Below are 14,335 nucleotides of genomic sequence, written 5' to 3' on the forward strand. Positions count from 1 at the left end.
GGCCTCGCTCCTCAGCCCGGCCGGCCCTTCCGAGGCGGTCCTGCCGGAGGCCCCTGCCCGGCTCCCCTCAGGCGCGACGCGGGTCGGCTGAGGGCGGCGGTGGGGCTCGGGCCCGGCCGCCCCTTCCCGCCAGGCAGGCGGGCGGGCCGGCGCCCCGTTCCCACCTGTGGGGTCAGGCCGGGCCCCCTGCGGCCCTGGGCGGGAGTGAGGGCGGGAGCGCGCAGGAGCTCCGCGGGCTGCGGCTGCGGCTCCGACCCCGGCCGGGAGGGGGCGGCGGCGGCGAGGCCGGAGCGATGTGCGGCGGCGCCGAGTGGGGCGCGCGGGCGGGCGGGACTGGAGCCGCGGCCTCCTGCCTGGACGGGGCCGCGCTGGGCTGCCGGCGGCCGCGATGGCGACGCGGAGCGAGGAGGGCGCGGCGCGGGGCCTGTTCGGCCGGGGCGTGAGGGCCGCGCTGGGCTGCTGGCCGGCCCTGCAGGTACGGGAGGCGGGGGCCGGGCGGCCGCCGCGTGAGGTCTTCCGGGGCTCCAGTCGCCCGGGGCGGCCTCCGTGGCCCAGGCGGCGGCCTGCCCACCGCCGCCGAGGGGCCTTTTCAGGCCGAGGGAGGCGGGAAGCCTGAGGCGCGGGCGGGCGGGCGAGAGGCGGCTCTGCCCGTTCGGCGGGCTCAGGGCCCGCGTCTCCCCCGCCGTCGCCGCTCGGCCCTCTCGGAGAGCCGCAGGCCGAGGCGCCCGGCAGGCTTCTAAGGCCGCGCGGCCTTCCGGGCCCTGGCTGGAGCCCCCGGCCCGGCCCGTGGCGCTTCCGGGGCCTCCGCGGGTTGGGGCACGGAGCGCTTCGCTCGTCGCCCGGGGGGGGGCGGGGGCGCGGGGGGGGGGGCTGCCGTTCCCGTTCCTCGCGGGACTCCCCGCGGCCTCTCCTGCGGCCTGCCTGGGCGCCTGGTCGCTCACATGATGCACGTAGAAGGAGGGGGGGGGCGAATTGCTCCATTTCTCAGGTGCCGAAAACAGAGGCCAGCATCAGTTTTTTTATTTATTTCAAATTTGTATTCCGTCCTCCTCCTAAGCAGGCTCAGGGCAGATACCAACATATGAAAAATACAATTAAAATACAATAAAAATTCATATTAATTAAAAACAACACATGTAAAACAGGTTGGTGGACAGCCTTCGGGGGGGGGGGGGTTATACGCCCCTTTTTTCCCGGCCGGCGGAGGCCCGGCCTCAGCCATATGCCTGGTGGAACAACTCTGTCTTGCAGGCCCGGCGAAAAGATAGCAAGTCCTGCCGGGCGCTGATCTCAGCAGACAGAGCGTTCCACCAGGTGGGAGCCAGGAGCGAAAAGGCCCTGGCTGTAGTCGAGGCTAGGCGGGCCTCCATGGGGCCAGGGACCACCAACAGCTGTTTGTCCCCTGATCGGAGTGTCCTCTGGGGAATATATGGAGAGAGACGGTCCCGTGGACGCACGTCCAGTTTTTAAGGAGAAATAACAATACATTAAACAGTGACACCACTGCTAAACTAAAACCAGAGGACATATCTCTGTTTTTTAAAAATTTCTGTCATTTATAGTCTGCATTTCTTTCTGAGACTCAAGGCAGAATACCCAGCATGAGTCAGTACAGTGAATTTCAAAGACATTTCAATAAACAATGTAATAGGGTTTATAAATGCAATTTTGCAAAGATTAAAAATCAGCAGAAATCCAATACAGAGTTGAAGAAATCCCGAACACAGCACAAGCAATTCTAAGACTGACACATTAAACAACTAATGATAAGAACAGCAGCCCAGCCACAACCTGACCTGTAAATAAAGCACAACATACAAATCCCAAGCTGTTACAATAATTTAATAATCTGTATAAATCAGTAGTTGTGAAACAGCAATAACAAATACAGTACACACAAGGTTCCCCTCCTCAAAAGTAACATATCAGTTGTGGAAATACCACATACTGAACAAGTCCAGTAAAAGTAACAAGTCACAACAGAAGTAAATCCAGTTCAAAGGCAGTAACAAGTCCAATGCACAACTCTCATTTCACAGAAGTAAATCCAGTTCAGTCCCTCAGAGAAGCCCTCTGCTCCCATTTTAAAGCCATCTTCATCAGAGTTCCATCTTGCAGTTCCAAGCACTTTAGTTACAATTCCAAGTGCTTTCAAGTTTCAAATAAACAGTGATCCCACATGGAGGGCACTTGCATACATACAAGATGTCATAGTGACCACTTCCTTACAATGTAGCCTTCCTACCTACCTGAGTAAAGCCTTCTTGTATAATTCAGTTTTGCATAGCTTGTAGAAAACCAGGAGAGAGGAAGATTTCCTGACCTCTTCAAGTAGGTCATTCCATAATGTAGGGGACACCTCAGAGAATGCATGTGTACAAGCGGCTGTTGATTTTGCCCATGTGCGTTGAGGGGGGGGCATCTTCCAGGCTAGACTGAAGTTGTAGAAAGCATTTTTTGCAGCTGTCTTAACTTGCTTTTCTAGTAGTAGCGCTGGATCCAGTATAACTCCTGGACTCTTGACTGAGTCTGCGAGGGTCAGATGAACTCCATCGAAAGTGGGGAGTGCAGTGTCCTTCAAGACCTCTGCTTTCCCAACTAGCATCACTTCCATCTTGTGTGGGTTCATTTTCAGTTTGTTTTTTTCAGCCATTTGACCACAGCTGTCAGGTGGGCGCCCCAGATCTCTACTGCATCCTGCCATGATTTGGATAGTGAGATATAGAGCTGGATGTCATCTACATATTGATGGCCCCCAATTCTGTAGCTACAGATAAGTTCTTCAAAAGCCTTTACATAGAGGTTGAATAACATGGGGGATAAGACTGTGCCCTGTGCAACCCCACAGGATTATTTGTTCCTCTCTAATAATTCACTCCTCATTTCCCCTTCATCTCCAATAATGCTTCCGCAAAAGCAAGTGTTTCTTAAAATACCCTTCCTTCCAGTTGAACAGCAGAACTGGAGTCCAGTGGTACCTTAGAAATCCAGAAGATCTTCTGGGTATGAGCTTTCAAGAGTCAGAGCTCCCTTCTTCATCTATGAATAAGAATGGAAATCTCTGAGCCTTCAAGGGGAGATTACATTGTGAGATTGCTGAAATTGAGTTCATTCGCAAATTCAGAAAAATGGACCTCCCTGGACTGAATAGAGACTTAGGATTCTTTGCTCACTACAGATGGTAATTTCTGTTTCTAAACAAGCTGTATTGTACCTTTGCATCCTGATGTTTTTTCTTGTAATACTCCACCCATCTTTTGGCTAGGATACAAAAGGCTCAGCGATCTCCATTCCTATTTGTATCTGACGAAAAGGGCTCTGACTATTGAAAGGTCATAACCTGAAAACCTTGTTGGTCTCCAAGGTGCTACTAGTCTCAAATCCTACTGTTCTACAGTAGACTTAACATGTCTACCTACCTAAAACTACTTCTTATTCTAAGTTTCCCTTTGTCCGGGGTCTGAGCCCTGGCCCCCAGACTTGCCAGGAGGGAACAGCCCTGCCACCCCAGCCAGCAACCAGGTCCAGAACCTGCCTACTCCAGGGGGAAGGGGCAAAAGGCCAAAGCCTCAGAGGGCTGGAGGGAGCAGGGAGAGACCAGCTAGTCCCACCCCCCAGGGGGAGGAGAGAGGGCTAAGCAGACCAGAGGGAAAGGGCCAAGGCAGGGGGAATAGGGGCCCAGCAGCAGCCCAAACAGAGCCCTTACCAGCCAAGGAGGAGAAGCAGCCACTACAGCCCAGAGCCACACCCCGGCTAGAGGACAGCAGCCTGGCTCAGGAGTGGCTAGGAGCCAAGCCCCTCCAGGTGGAGCTGCCACAGGCATTCTGGGGGAGGAGATGGGCAGCCCCGTCCAGCATCAATGGGCAGGCGGCCTAGAAGCTGGCCAGGGCAATTCCTTGCGAGCAAGGCCAGGGAAGCTCAGCAGCGCAGAGGCTTACTGGGGCAGCTCCTCGCGAGCAAGGCCAGGAAAACTCAGAGGCCTACTGGGGCAGCTCCTCATGAGCAAGGCCAAGGAAACCTCAGCTGGGGATGGTTCGCATTTAGCCCCACCCTGCCAGAAAGGCAAGGAAGCCTAGAAGGGATTAGTGATGGGAGGGAGACACCTGAGGGGAGGCACAGCTGGGTCAAGGCAGGCGAGGGAACAAGCCTGGAAGAAGGGCGGGGCGGGGAAAGGAAACCCTATAAAGGGTGGCTAGGAAGAGCTCTGAGGTGGTGGGTGTGAGTAGGAGTGATGGAGTGGAGTTGGAATGGAGCAGAGCAAGTGTGAAGGCGAGGAGGAGATGGCAGAGACCAAAGAGGGTGAGCGGGCCAGCGAGTGGATTGAGAAGGGGGTCTGGGTGATGTATACCTTCCCTCCTTCCACAGAGCAGGGTCCCGCAGAATCCCTGGCCCCCCTTTGACATGAGGAGCAGACTGCCCAGTACCCCGCCCAGCGGCTGCCGCTGCAAGCCCTGACACCCTTCTCCTAGGTAAGGCCTGTTCTAGGCATCTTTTCAACACTGGAGCTGGGTGCAGGAAGAAAAGGTGTGTGTTAAAGAAAGCTGTTTCCTTATCCAGACTCCTATTCTCCTGTATTCCCTATTCCATGAAATTGCCACTACGGCCCCTACCTGGTTACCACAGTCTGAGTGAGTTGGAAAAGGTACCACTGGACTCCAATTCTGCTGTTCAACTGGAAGGAAGGGTATTTTAAGAAACAAAGGCTTCTAATTGACCTTTGAAGCAGTTGAGAGAAAAGGGGTTTTTGGGGGGGGGAGTATAGAATCAGGAAATGCATTTAAAAGGCATGTTTTCTTCCTTTTTTGCAATGCCTTGGTAACGTGATCAACAGTTGCAGTCTGAGATTCCCTAGTAATGGGGATGTAGAGACTCAGGTCTTGCTTCCTTCTTATGTGAAAGTGTAGAATTCAGATTGTTACATTACTATTTCAGTCAAAAAGAGTCCAGTAGCACCTTTAAGACGAACCAACTTTATTGTAGCCTAAGCTTTCGAGAACCACAGCTCTCTTCATCAGATGCATCTGACGAAGAGAACTGTGTTTCTCGAAAGCTTGTGCTACAATAAAGTTGGTTCGTCTTAAAGGTGCTGCTGGACTCTTTTTGATTTTGCTACTACAGACTAACACGGCTAACTCCTCTGGATCTATTACTATTTCAGACTTTAAAAATCTGGAAATCCCATATCTTTACCGTCAACCCAATAAATATCAGAACCCAATTTTTAAGACCACTTACTAGATGGTATTTAAAGATTACACCATGTCAGCATCTCAGTTTCTCCTTACTGTTAGAAATCATGTGGGAACATAGGAATGTATATACACTGCTGCTGGTATTGTATTAAAAATTTTTGGTAGTATATTCTTTTCCACATTAAGCAGATCACAGGATTTTCTTTCCCTGCTACACCGAAACTGGATTTACTTAATTTATGGTTGGATATTGAGATAGCAAAAAGAACAAAAAAGCTAATAGCCACTCCTCTGATGGTGGCAAACACTACCACACGTAGCTACTCTTAACAGTGCAGTCCCATGGAAAGTTACTCCAGTCTAAGTTCATTGACTTCAGAAGTTGGAGTAACTTAGGCTGGAGTAACTCGCTGTAGGATTGCACTGTAAACCTCTGACATTTTCCATGTAGCATGACTACGTGGCTATTTTAGGCATGCCACCTGAAAAATCTTACCCATTTGATCCTTTTATTTTATAAATGTCCTACAATAATGTGTAATAGAGTTATATATAGGTTATATTTTGTTACATACATTGTATAATACTTAGTTCTGGTCAGCAGGATAGTTCAACATTGCCCCATTGTGTATAATCTGCTCTAGTTCTTGTATATAGTTATCTTTTATTTATTTGTTCTAAGTTTGTAAAAGAATTATTCCCCCCCCTCAGAACCCAAACCCCAGACTGTGCGCTTAAGGGCAACGGAGGACTGACCAGATTGCCTGTTCCCCTTTTAAAATACTACTTCTGTTTTAATTTCAAGCCACAGGACGTGCATCCAAACTGCAGCAAGATGGCTTTCCCCTGGGAACAGTTCCTGCTAATGAATTCAGTTTTATCTTCTTCTGATGCAGATTGCAGTTGAAAATGGTTTTGGCGGGGCATGCAGCCAAGAAAAAGCTGAATGGATGGTGGGAGCTGTGGAGCAGTTCTTCCAAAGCAACGGTGAGGTACCTAAATGAAACAACCTCCTACTGAGTCAGTTTGCAGACTCGTTGGGATTTGTACTGTTTCTCCTTTGTTGGTAAATTATATCCCGAACGATGCTGGACTATAGTTAGTTTTTATTGTGACAGTCAAGGACCAGCACAACATAGAAACAGGAAAGCGCACCCCCCCCTCCCCGCCCAAAAACATATATTTGGGGTGGTGCGCTTTCCTGTTTCTATGTTGTGCTGGTCTTTGACTGTTACAATAAAAACTAACTATAGTCCAGCATCGTTCGGGATATAATTTACCAACAAAGGAGATATATATATATATATATATATCCTAATAGACGTTGTAATAGTTATAGCAGCCTTAGCCCATAAAATTGTGCCATCTTGTTTCTGTCTTCCTTCAGTAATGGCTTACTACTACTGTTGATACTGTTCAATATGCTACTGCTCTTATTAGAACAATCCAAGATAAATATTTGTATCTAGATAAACTGTAAGATACAACAAGTAATAAGTGCATTAATTTTAAAATTTACACATCTCCAAGAATTAAGTACAGCAGTGTGCTAAAATGGATTAAATAATTAAAATCTGAATTAAAATTTCTAGAAGAAATAATAGTGTTCTGTCTGATCACACTAGCCAGAGCACAGAACCTTGCAACCTTAGCAGCAATTTCTTTGCAGCAATCAGTGAAGAGGAGGGCAGAGCAAAACTGATCTGGTCTGCCTGGGTGGGCCGCGATAACTGGTGAAATGTACTTTGTGCGAATCTCCTGATAATCCTGACAGTATAAAAGAACATGCTCTATTGTCTCTACCTGTCCAGACTGACAGGGGCAGAGGCGATTTGCATATGGGATATGAGCGTATCTCCCCTCCCAGACAGCAGATGGGAGAACGAACGATGCTGGTGGTCAGAGATGGGAAGGCTGTACAGACCAAAGGATATTGTATAGGGTCTGTTGATCTGAGCGAGAAATGTGGTGGTCAAGAAAAATTTAGGAGAAACAAGGCTTCTTTGGGGGACTTGTTGGAAAACACTGAAAAATCATCCTTCTATGAAATATTTTCTCTTCAGAAAGGAATGAAAAGTTTTATTCTCTCAGAAAGTGTAGTTTGAAGATTTTTATGTGAAGCATTCTACAGCCTTAGCAAAATATATTTCCTGTGTTAACACTATGACATACACAGTTTTTTCAAGGCATTTATTATGGAGATGTGACTGAGCCTGTCCATGATTAGTATTCCAGAAGCTGTGGGTCTCTGAGGTGCTTGTGTGGGAGCGGACCGCCTGCATTTCCTCTCCACGGGGCTTCCGGTTCTGAGATCACTGTCAGCATTTCACTTTTGAGTGAGCCGCATGCTTCTGTAGCTTGCCAGGGATTTTAACTTTCTGAATTTTTTAGTATATGTTTTAGATTTTTCTAATTCCAAATATCTCCTTTGCCTAGATCCTTTTGTAGCTAAGTTGGAAATTAGATATTTGATGTTGTCAAAGCAGTAAAATAGTTTAGACTTGATAAGTAAATATTATATATTTACTAGTGTTTCTCCCAAATACCAGGTTTTTGAGAAGAAAGCAAGTCCCCCACCCACTTACCTACGGCTGGAAATTCCACGTCTCTGGTCAGAACCCCAGCCTTGGCTGGAATCTGCCCTGCGTGGTGTGGCGTGAGGGACCTTTAATTTCATTTTGTGTCACGTTCTAATTGGTGCAACTGGGGACCATTATACTTCTGCATCAGGATCTTGTTGCATGGTAAACCTCCCTAGAAAAAGAAACTTTTTCTAATTATTCTGAAGCATAAGAGGTAAAATGGAAAATGGAATGTAATTTTATTATACTTTTGAAAATTTAAAGTACATAAACTCTCATCTAATAAGCTGAGTATTAAATCCATGGATCCTTGCAGAAACCAGATAGAGGACTCGTGTTTTATGTTTCCAGGTGTGCAGGGGAGTAATGCTAACTGATTGCAGCAGGGAAATTGGAAGCCAGATGTGGCTTGTGTCATTCACACAAGGAGGGTATTTGGAATTTGGCTGGTTAGGGCATGAGCTGTAAGCCCGTTTCCCTTCCTTTCTGGGAAGGGAAATGCTGATAGAATTGAAATCTTGGTTTGTAGTATTTGACCCTTGATCCAACCTCTCTGCAGCTGAACTGGAGCCAGAGGAGGTGGACAGTTTCCTTGCCGAGGTGATGAACAATGAATTTGATACCATGATAGAAGATGGCAGCTTGAGACAGGTACCTTCTTCACAGGCCCATGCAGTGAGGATGGATTGCACGGCCCCTTTCCTCTCCCCCGTATATGACTGTCTGGAGGGAGGGACGTGGAGGTGCTTCCCGCTTTGCAGGTCATTGTCGTGGGATGTTTCCTGGGCCATACTCTTTGAAAAAGGTGACGCTCTTAGAGTTTATTTCTCACAGACCACTAAGGAGAAGGCAATTCTGTTACACTGGTATTGCTTTGGCCTGCAGATGTAGCTAACGTGACCGAATGCTCTTCTATTTTTAAACAACGTTCTCTGCACCTAGAAGACTTGAGACACTGAGCTAGAAGTCTTCTTCCTGGCATGTTGTTTTCCTTCCTCCCCCCTGCCCTGCTGTTACTTTTCTTTTGATCCGGGTATGAGTTGTCACCATTAGCTATTCCTTTCTCCGTTCCACGCTGGTCCAGAACGAATGCTCATATTGCCAAATCTGTGAATACAGTCACTCTGGAGTGAGCTGATGTATGACAAAAACCCTCATCCGTTGCAAGAGGGCACATGGGCTTTGTCTTTCTTAATGACCTCTGGACATCTTAAAACTACATTGCTGGAAGAGACTAGAAAAATAGCAACCCACCCACCCTGAACTGGCAGTCTCTCCTGTATTGTAAGCAAATTGTAACAAAACCAGCACACACCTACAATTCATTTATTTCTGTTACTTATAGTCCACTTTTCTCACTGAGACTCAAGGCAGATTACACAGTGTGAGTCGGTACAGTCCATATCAAAGACACTTCAATAAACGTATACATGAACATTTGCGAAGCTTTAAAAATGAGCAGAAATCCAATACAGAGCTGAAGAAATGCTGAAACCGAGCATAAGCAACTGCAGCATTCTGCACCAAGTGGAGTCTTTGCGTTTACTTAGAATGGAGACCTGTGTACACTGCATTACAGTATTCAGATCTCAGTGTTACCGTGGCATGGATCCAGGAGGCCAGACTGGCCGTGTCGAGGTAGGAGGCCAACTCAAGGTCAGGCTGAGTTTGTGGAAAGCGTTTTTGTGGCTGCCTTAACTTGCTTTTCTAGAAGCAGCACTGGATCCAATATAACCCTTAAGCTCTTGACTGAGTCTGATGAACTCCATCGGACGTGGGGAACACAGTGTCCTTCAGGATCTCTGCCTTCCCAGCCAGCCTCCCTTCTGTCTTGTCTGGCTTCAGTTTCAGTTTGTTTACTTTCAGTAATGAGACCACAGCCGTCAAGCAGTGACCCAAGATCTCAACTGCATCTCGCAGGGACCATCACTTATGTTCCGTTTCAGCATTTCTTCAACTCTGTATTGGATTCTTGCAGTTACGTCTTTGTAAATTTGCATTTATTTACCCCATGGCATTGTTTATGAAATTGTCCTTGATACTGACTGTACTGATCTCACACTGTAATCCACCTTGAGTCTCAGTGTGAAAGGCAGACCATAAATGACATTGATGATGATGATGATGATGATGATAGTGGGATATAGAGCTGGGTCCCAGCTGCGAATTGATGGCATCCAAATCCAAAGGTACAAATGAGTTCTCCTACAGGCTTTACATAGAGGTTGAATAACATGGGGGTTAAGACTGTGCCCTGTGCAACCCCACAAGATACTTCCAGTTCCCATCAGCTGCCCTGCTGAGGAATAAGCTGCAGGTCTCAGTGAGGGAGTGGCTTAACCAGTTTGAGTTGAGGCCATTCCTTTTCCATTTACCATCTGGCTACACCTCGGTGTGACCCAAAATTCATTTGCTGACTCCCCCCCCCCAAAAAAAAGAGATCTGGGGAGGGGCTCTTGAAGTAGGCAAAACCAAAATTATACAGCCAGAAAGATGAAAGTCACAAAGCAGAATTTATGCACCAGAGACTTGTTCTTTTTGCATCCACAAGGAATAGAATTATTTTTAAAGGAAACCAAATTTTGGAAATTGCACAGTAATTGCAGCTGTGAGCAGTTGTGAGGCACTCTGGCTCCGTATTACTGTTGTAAACATCCAAAGAGAATGAAGAATATCTACAGGACTGCCCCTGCCTGTATTCTACCACGGCTGGTTCTCTCACCTGAACAGGGCCTTCTGCAGGTGCCACTCTGCACATGGGGAAAACGCAACAGCTGCCCGTGAATGGGCATTCTCTGTGGTGGCCCCTGCCCTGTGGAATAGTCAACCTGAGGAGGTTAGGAAAGCTCCCGCTCTCCTGCCTTTCCATAAACCATGCAAAACTGAATTGTTCAAGAGGGCGTTTTGCTGTGATGGGAGGGCTGTACTCTAAAGAGATCAATCACTAAAGGGATAGGGAGGGACCACAGACTTTACGACCATCGCTGTAAATATTAATGGACCATAGACTCCACTAACATTGCTGTAAGTATGCTATTGGGTAGTTCCTATGTTGTTTAATATGTCAGTCATGGAATTTATTTATGCTTGGCTTAGCACTGTTAAATCTTCCTTTTTAAATCTTGCAAAATTGCATTATATACCCATTAAAGTTAGTTAATACCTTTATTGGCACAAAACAAAATTAAACCTGAATAGTGAAAGTCTTTGATATTGATTGGTGGATTCACACTGTGTAATCCACCTCTCAGTGAGAAAAGCAGCCTAAAAAGAACCTAAATATAAAAAATATGTTTTATTTATTTCCACCCACCATTACACCATGTACAGCAGTGACCACCGAGGGCTTCTGCTGCATGAATCCAGAGGCGCTCCTTTTATCCTTCTGGAGTTTTGAAAAAACCTATTTTTTAAGGTCTCAGATTTTCAAGCCAACCTGGGGCTTTTCTCAGGTGTATAAAAAGATCTTGCCTATCCGTGGCACCACTCTCTGGATTTAAGTGTCTACAGATGGAGAAGAATGTTGAGAATTAGATCTGTTGATTAGGAAGAATCAAGTGTTAAGGGTGCCTCCCCTTAAAATGAGCAAACCAAAGAATATGCCACGAATAACTTACTAGGACAGCAAAACTAAACCATGTATAACGATAAGAGTTGATACAATTAATTTGAGAGTATGTGTTTATAATCAATCATTTCCAAAAACACACACAGCCATAACACACAGGGAGCAAATAGTCCTTCAGGCATCAAAGGAGTATTTGAGAGCATTATGAATTGACTTGAGACTGCATTTTATAACGGAATTTTAATGATATCTATTGAATACGATGTTCTCAGCTTGTGACTACCATGAGGAAGATTTGTGAAACAGGACTGACTTCTGCTGGCTACCCCATAGTAGTTCACAAGCAGAGGAATCCAGAAGACACATCCTATCTTTGCATTGAATTGCAACTGTATTTGCAAAAAAAAAATCATTAAATTGTACCTTTTTTGTAAAAAAAAAAAAACAAAACATTGCTGCATTTGAATATTGCTTACTATATCAACTCTGGGCAAACTTAGTGACTTTATATTGCAGTTGTATACGAAGCTTGTGTTTGAGAAATTTAACCACACTAGCACTTTGCACTTCAGAAATTCTTGTTTGTATCCTCTTTGCATTGCTGCTTTGGTTCTGATATAAGATTGATAAATGCTCTCAAATGCTCCTTTGATGCCTGAAGGACTATTTGTTCTCAGTGTGTTATGGTTGTGTGTGTTTTTGGAAATGATCGATTATAAACACGCACTCTCAAATTAATTGTATCAACTCTTGATTGTAATACATGGTTTAATTTTGCCGTCCTTGTGAGTTATTCACAGCATATTCTTTGGTTTGCTGTTGCTTTCCGGGATCCCCCCCTTAAAATAAGGGCAGTGCTCTCTCTCTCTCTCCCCCCCCCCCCCGGTGTCAGTGACCAGATGGTTGTCCAGGGGAGGGGGGCTGGATGGCCACGCCCCCCAGGCTGCTCAGGGGACAAAGCCCCAGCCCTGAGAGAGGCAGTCTCAGCATTCAGCAGCTCAGCTGGCTGGCAGGAGACCCTCCCGGAACAGAGCGAGAGGACCCTGCACCAAGGGGGTCTTTCTGTTGTTTTGGTTCCCTGGGGAACTCAGGAGGCTCCTTTCTTTCTTTATTAGTGTTATTTATAGCCCGCCTTCCTCATGGAGACTCAAGGCAGATTACATAATGTAAACTGGGACATTCAATAAATAACACAGTAGGGTATGGATGGCAGAAATTTGAAAAGAATTGTGAATTTGAATCCAGGAGTTGCTGATGGCGCAGCAGCACGGAGCCCCCCCCCCCGAGCAGCCTGCAGGGCCCCCCCTCAGCAGTGCTCGTGTAGGGACGATGGGGCCACCTGTTGTCCCAGCTGTAAACGGGATTTGCTTGCTTAGCTTGCTTTTGTTGCTATTGATGATGACGATGAATCTAAGAACAGGTGCATTAGGAGCAAGAATTCCTGCCTGTGGACTGGGGTGTAGTCTAATGGGACAGACAGAGGGGCTTCCTAACCAGCTCCGAAGGGGGCAGAGCTGCAGCCCGTGACCTTGTGCGCATCCCTCTTCTCATTCTGTAGGTAAGCCAGCAACTGTGCTTGTTCTTCCGCCAGTGCCGGCAGGGAAACGCGGCAGCGGTGCATGAGGCCATTGCCCGGCTGGCCCAGAAGCAGCAGGAGGCCAGGGCAGCTGCCACAAAAGCCCTGGCAGCCGAGGGAAGCAGCAGTGAGGAGGAGCAGGAGACGGAGGAAGAGGTAAAGTTCTCGGGGAAGACCGGGCGGGGCTGCCGGACGTCGGGAAGCCCAGCACCGCCAAGAGTCCTCGCGTTCTGTGGGAGGGAGGGGCAGCACCAGGGGGACACTCGGGGCAGCAGACCCCCGGAGTGAAGGGCCTTCCCTGTACACGCTGTATGCTTGTCAGGTGGGAGCATGGAAATCGAGTACTGCCGGGCGTCCCTGTTTGTGAATCTGCAGCCGTGCTGGGCAGGAGGAGAGGGAAAGACGTGCGGGGGGGGGGGGGGCGGGGGCGGCGGCAGCAGTTCTTCAGGCGAGCTCATGAGCAGGTTCCAGCTCAGCCCATCCTTCAGGGCTGATCCTGGGGAAGACACGGCCAGTGAGTGCGACGTTCTTGGCTTTTCCTCAGGCCATGGAGTGCAGCATGAACGGGCCGCAACCCAGCCCCCCTCCTGTCTCAGGCCCAGATGATGAAGATGGTTGGACTTTGGTAAGGAAGAAAAGGAAATGAGCCAGAGGAAAATGCAACAATGGCAGGGTTCTTGCCTGGACTACTGCAAGCGGAGTCCTGTCCCTCGTGTCGAAGTCACGGAGAAGATGAGCGATGGAGGGGCAGGATGGAATTGGGCCCTTGGGTTGGCTGTGCCGCATGGCTGCCCTCTGCTGCTCCGCCCTGCAGGCATCAGGAGCAAGCTCTCAGCCACAGAGTGTGGGGAGGGGGGGCTCTCTCTCTCTGTTCAGTGCATCTTTTTCACTAATGCTCCTTGTTGCCCGCAGTTCTCAGCAGAGAGAAGGGCCAACAGCATAGCATCTCCAACTACTCCTCTAATGCTTAGCTGAATTGTTGCCTGACTGACACTTCACCGCCTGGTGGCAATGAGTTCCACAAGCTTGGATCACAAATTCATTCTCACTGTCTTAAACCTGCTATTTACTCATTTCACTCGCTCACTCCAAGTCCCATTAGGAAAGAGAATAAAGGTTTCCCCGTGTTTACACTCTGAGCTTTACTTATTGTTTCATACACCTCTACTTTCCTCCAGTCCACATGCCTTACCTCAAAGTTAAGATGTGAGGAGGCAGGGCACTGCCGTACCTGTGGGGCTACGTAGATGTATAACAGTGTAGTTGATGCCATTGGGTCCTGTAATTGTATTCCCTGGGTAAATATAAGGGCAGAGCTGGCATCTGGGTCAGTTGCAGGGCCTGGTACCTGTGCTGGTGACTCTGCTAGCTGATTCATGATTGTAAGTGAGAAGTTGTTTCAGGTTGAGGGGCTGTC

The 14,335-nt window shown here is 47.9% G+C and overlaps 1 protein-coding gene across 2 annotated transcripts; it reads left to right on the forward strand.

Moving 5' to 3' along the window:
- Positions 1 to 312: 312 nt before the first annotated feature.
- On the forward strand, positions 313 to 14,051 carry TSR2 (TSR2 ribosome maturation factor). Of its 2 annotated transcripts, none has more exons than XM_055003898.1 (5): positions 313 to 475; positions 6,089 to 6,179; positions 8,334 to 8,425; positions 12,901 to 13,074; positions 13,463 to 14,051. In XM_055003898.1, exons 1-5 carry the CDS (start codon positions 389 to 391, stop codon positions 13,562 to 13,564), a joined length of 546 nt encoding a protein of 181 aa, XP_054859873.1. In that variant the 5' UTR covers positions 313 to 388; the 3' UTR covers positions 13,565 to 14,051. The 2 variants fall into 2 exon arrangements, with proteins under 2 accessions (XP_054859873.1, XP_054859874.1); XM_055003899.1 differs by having other exon boundaries at positions 12,934 to 13,074.
- Positions 14,052 to 14,335: the final 284 nt, after the last annotated feature.

This window comes from Eublepharis macularius, chromosome 19, assembly GCF_028583425.1.
Source record: "Eublepharis macularius isolate TG4126 chromosome 19, MPM_Emac_v1.0, whole genome shotgun sequence".
NCBI classification, from domain to species: Eukaryota; Metazoa; Chordata; class Lepidosauria; order Squamata; family Eublepharidae; genus Eublepharis; species Eublepharis macularius.

What these genes read in the sequence shown, in the direction of transcription:
- TSR2 (XM_055003898.1), top strand. Translation starts at nt 389, where the DNA reads ATGGCGACGCGGAGCGAGGAGGGCGCGGCGCGGGGCCTGTTCGGCCGG. An exon ending in GCTGCTGGCCGGCCCTGCAG is followed by an intron (nt 476 to 6,088) that starts GTACGGGAGGCG and finishes CTTCTGATGCAG; the next exon opens with ATTGCAGTTGAAAATGGTTT. An exon ending in AAGATGGCAGCTTGAGACAG is followed by an intron (nt 8,426 to 12,900) that starts GTACCTTCTTCA and finishes CTCATTCTGTAG; the next exon opens with GTAAGCCAGCAACTGTGCTT.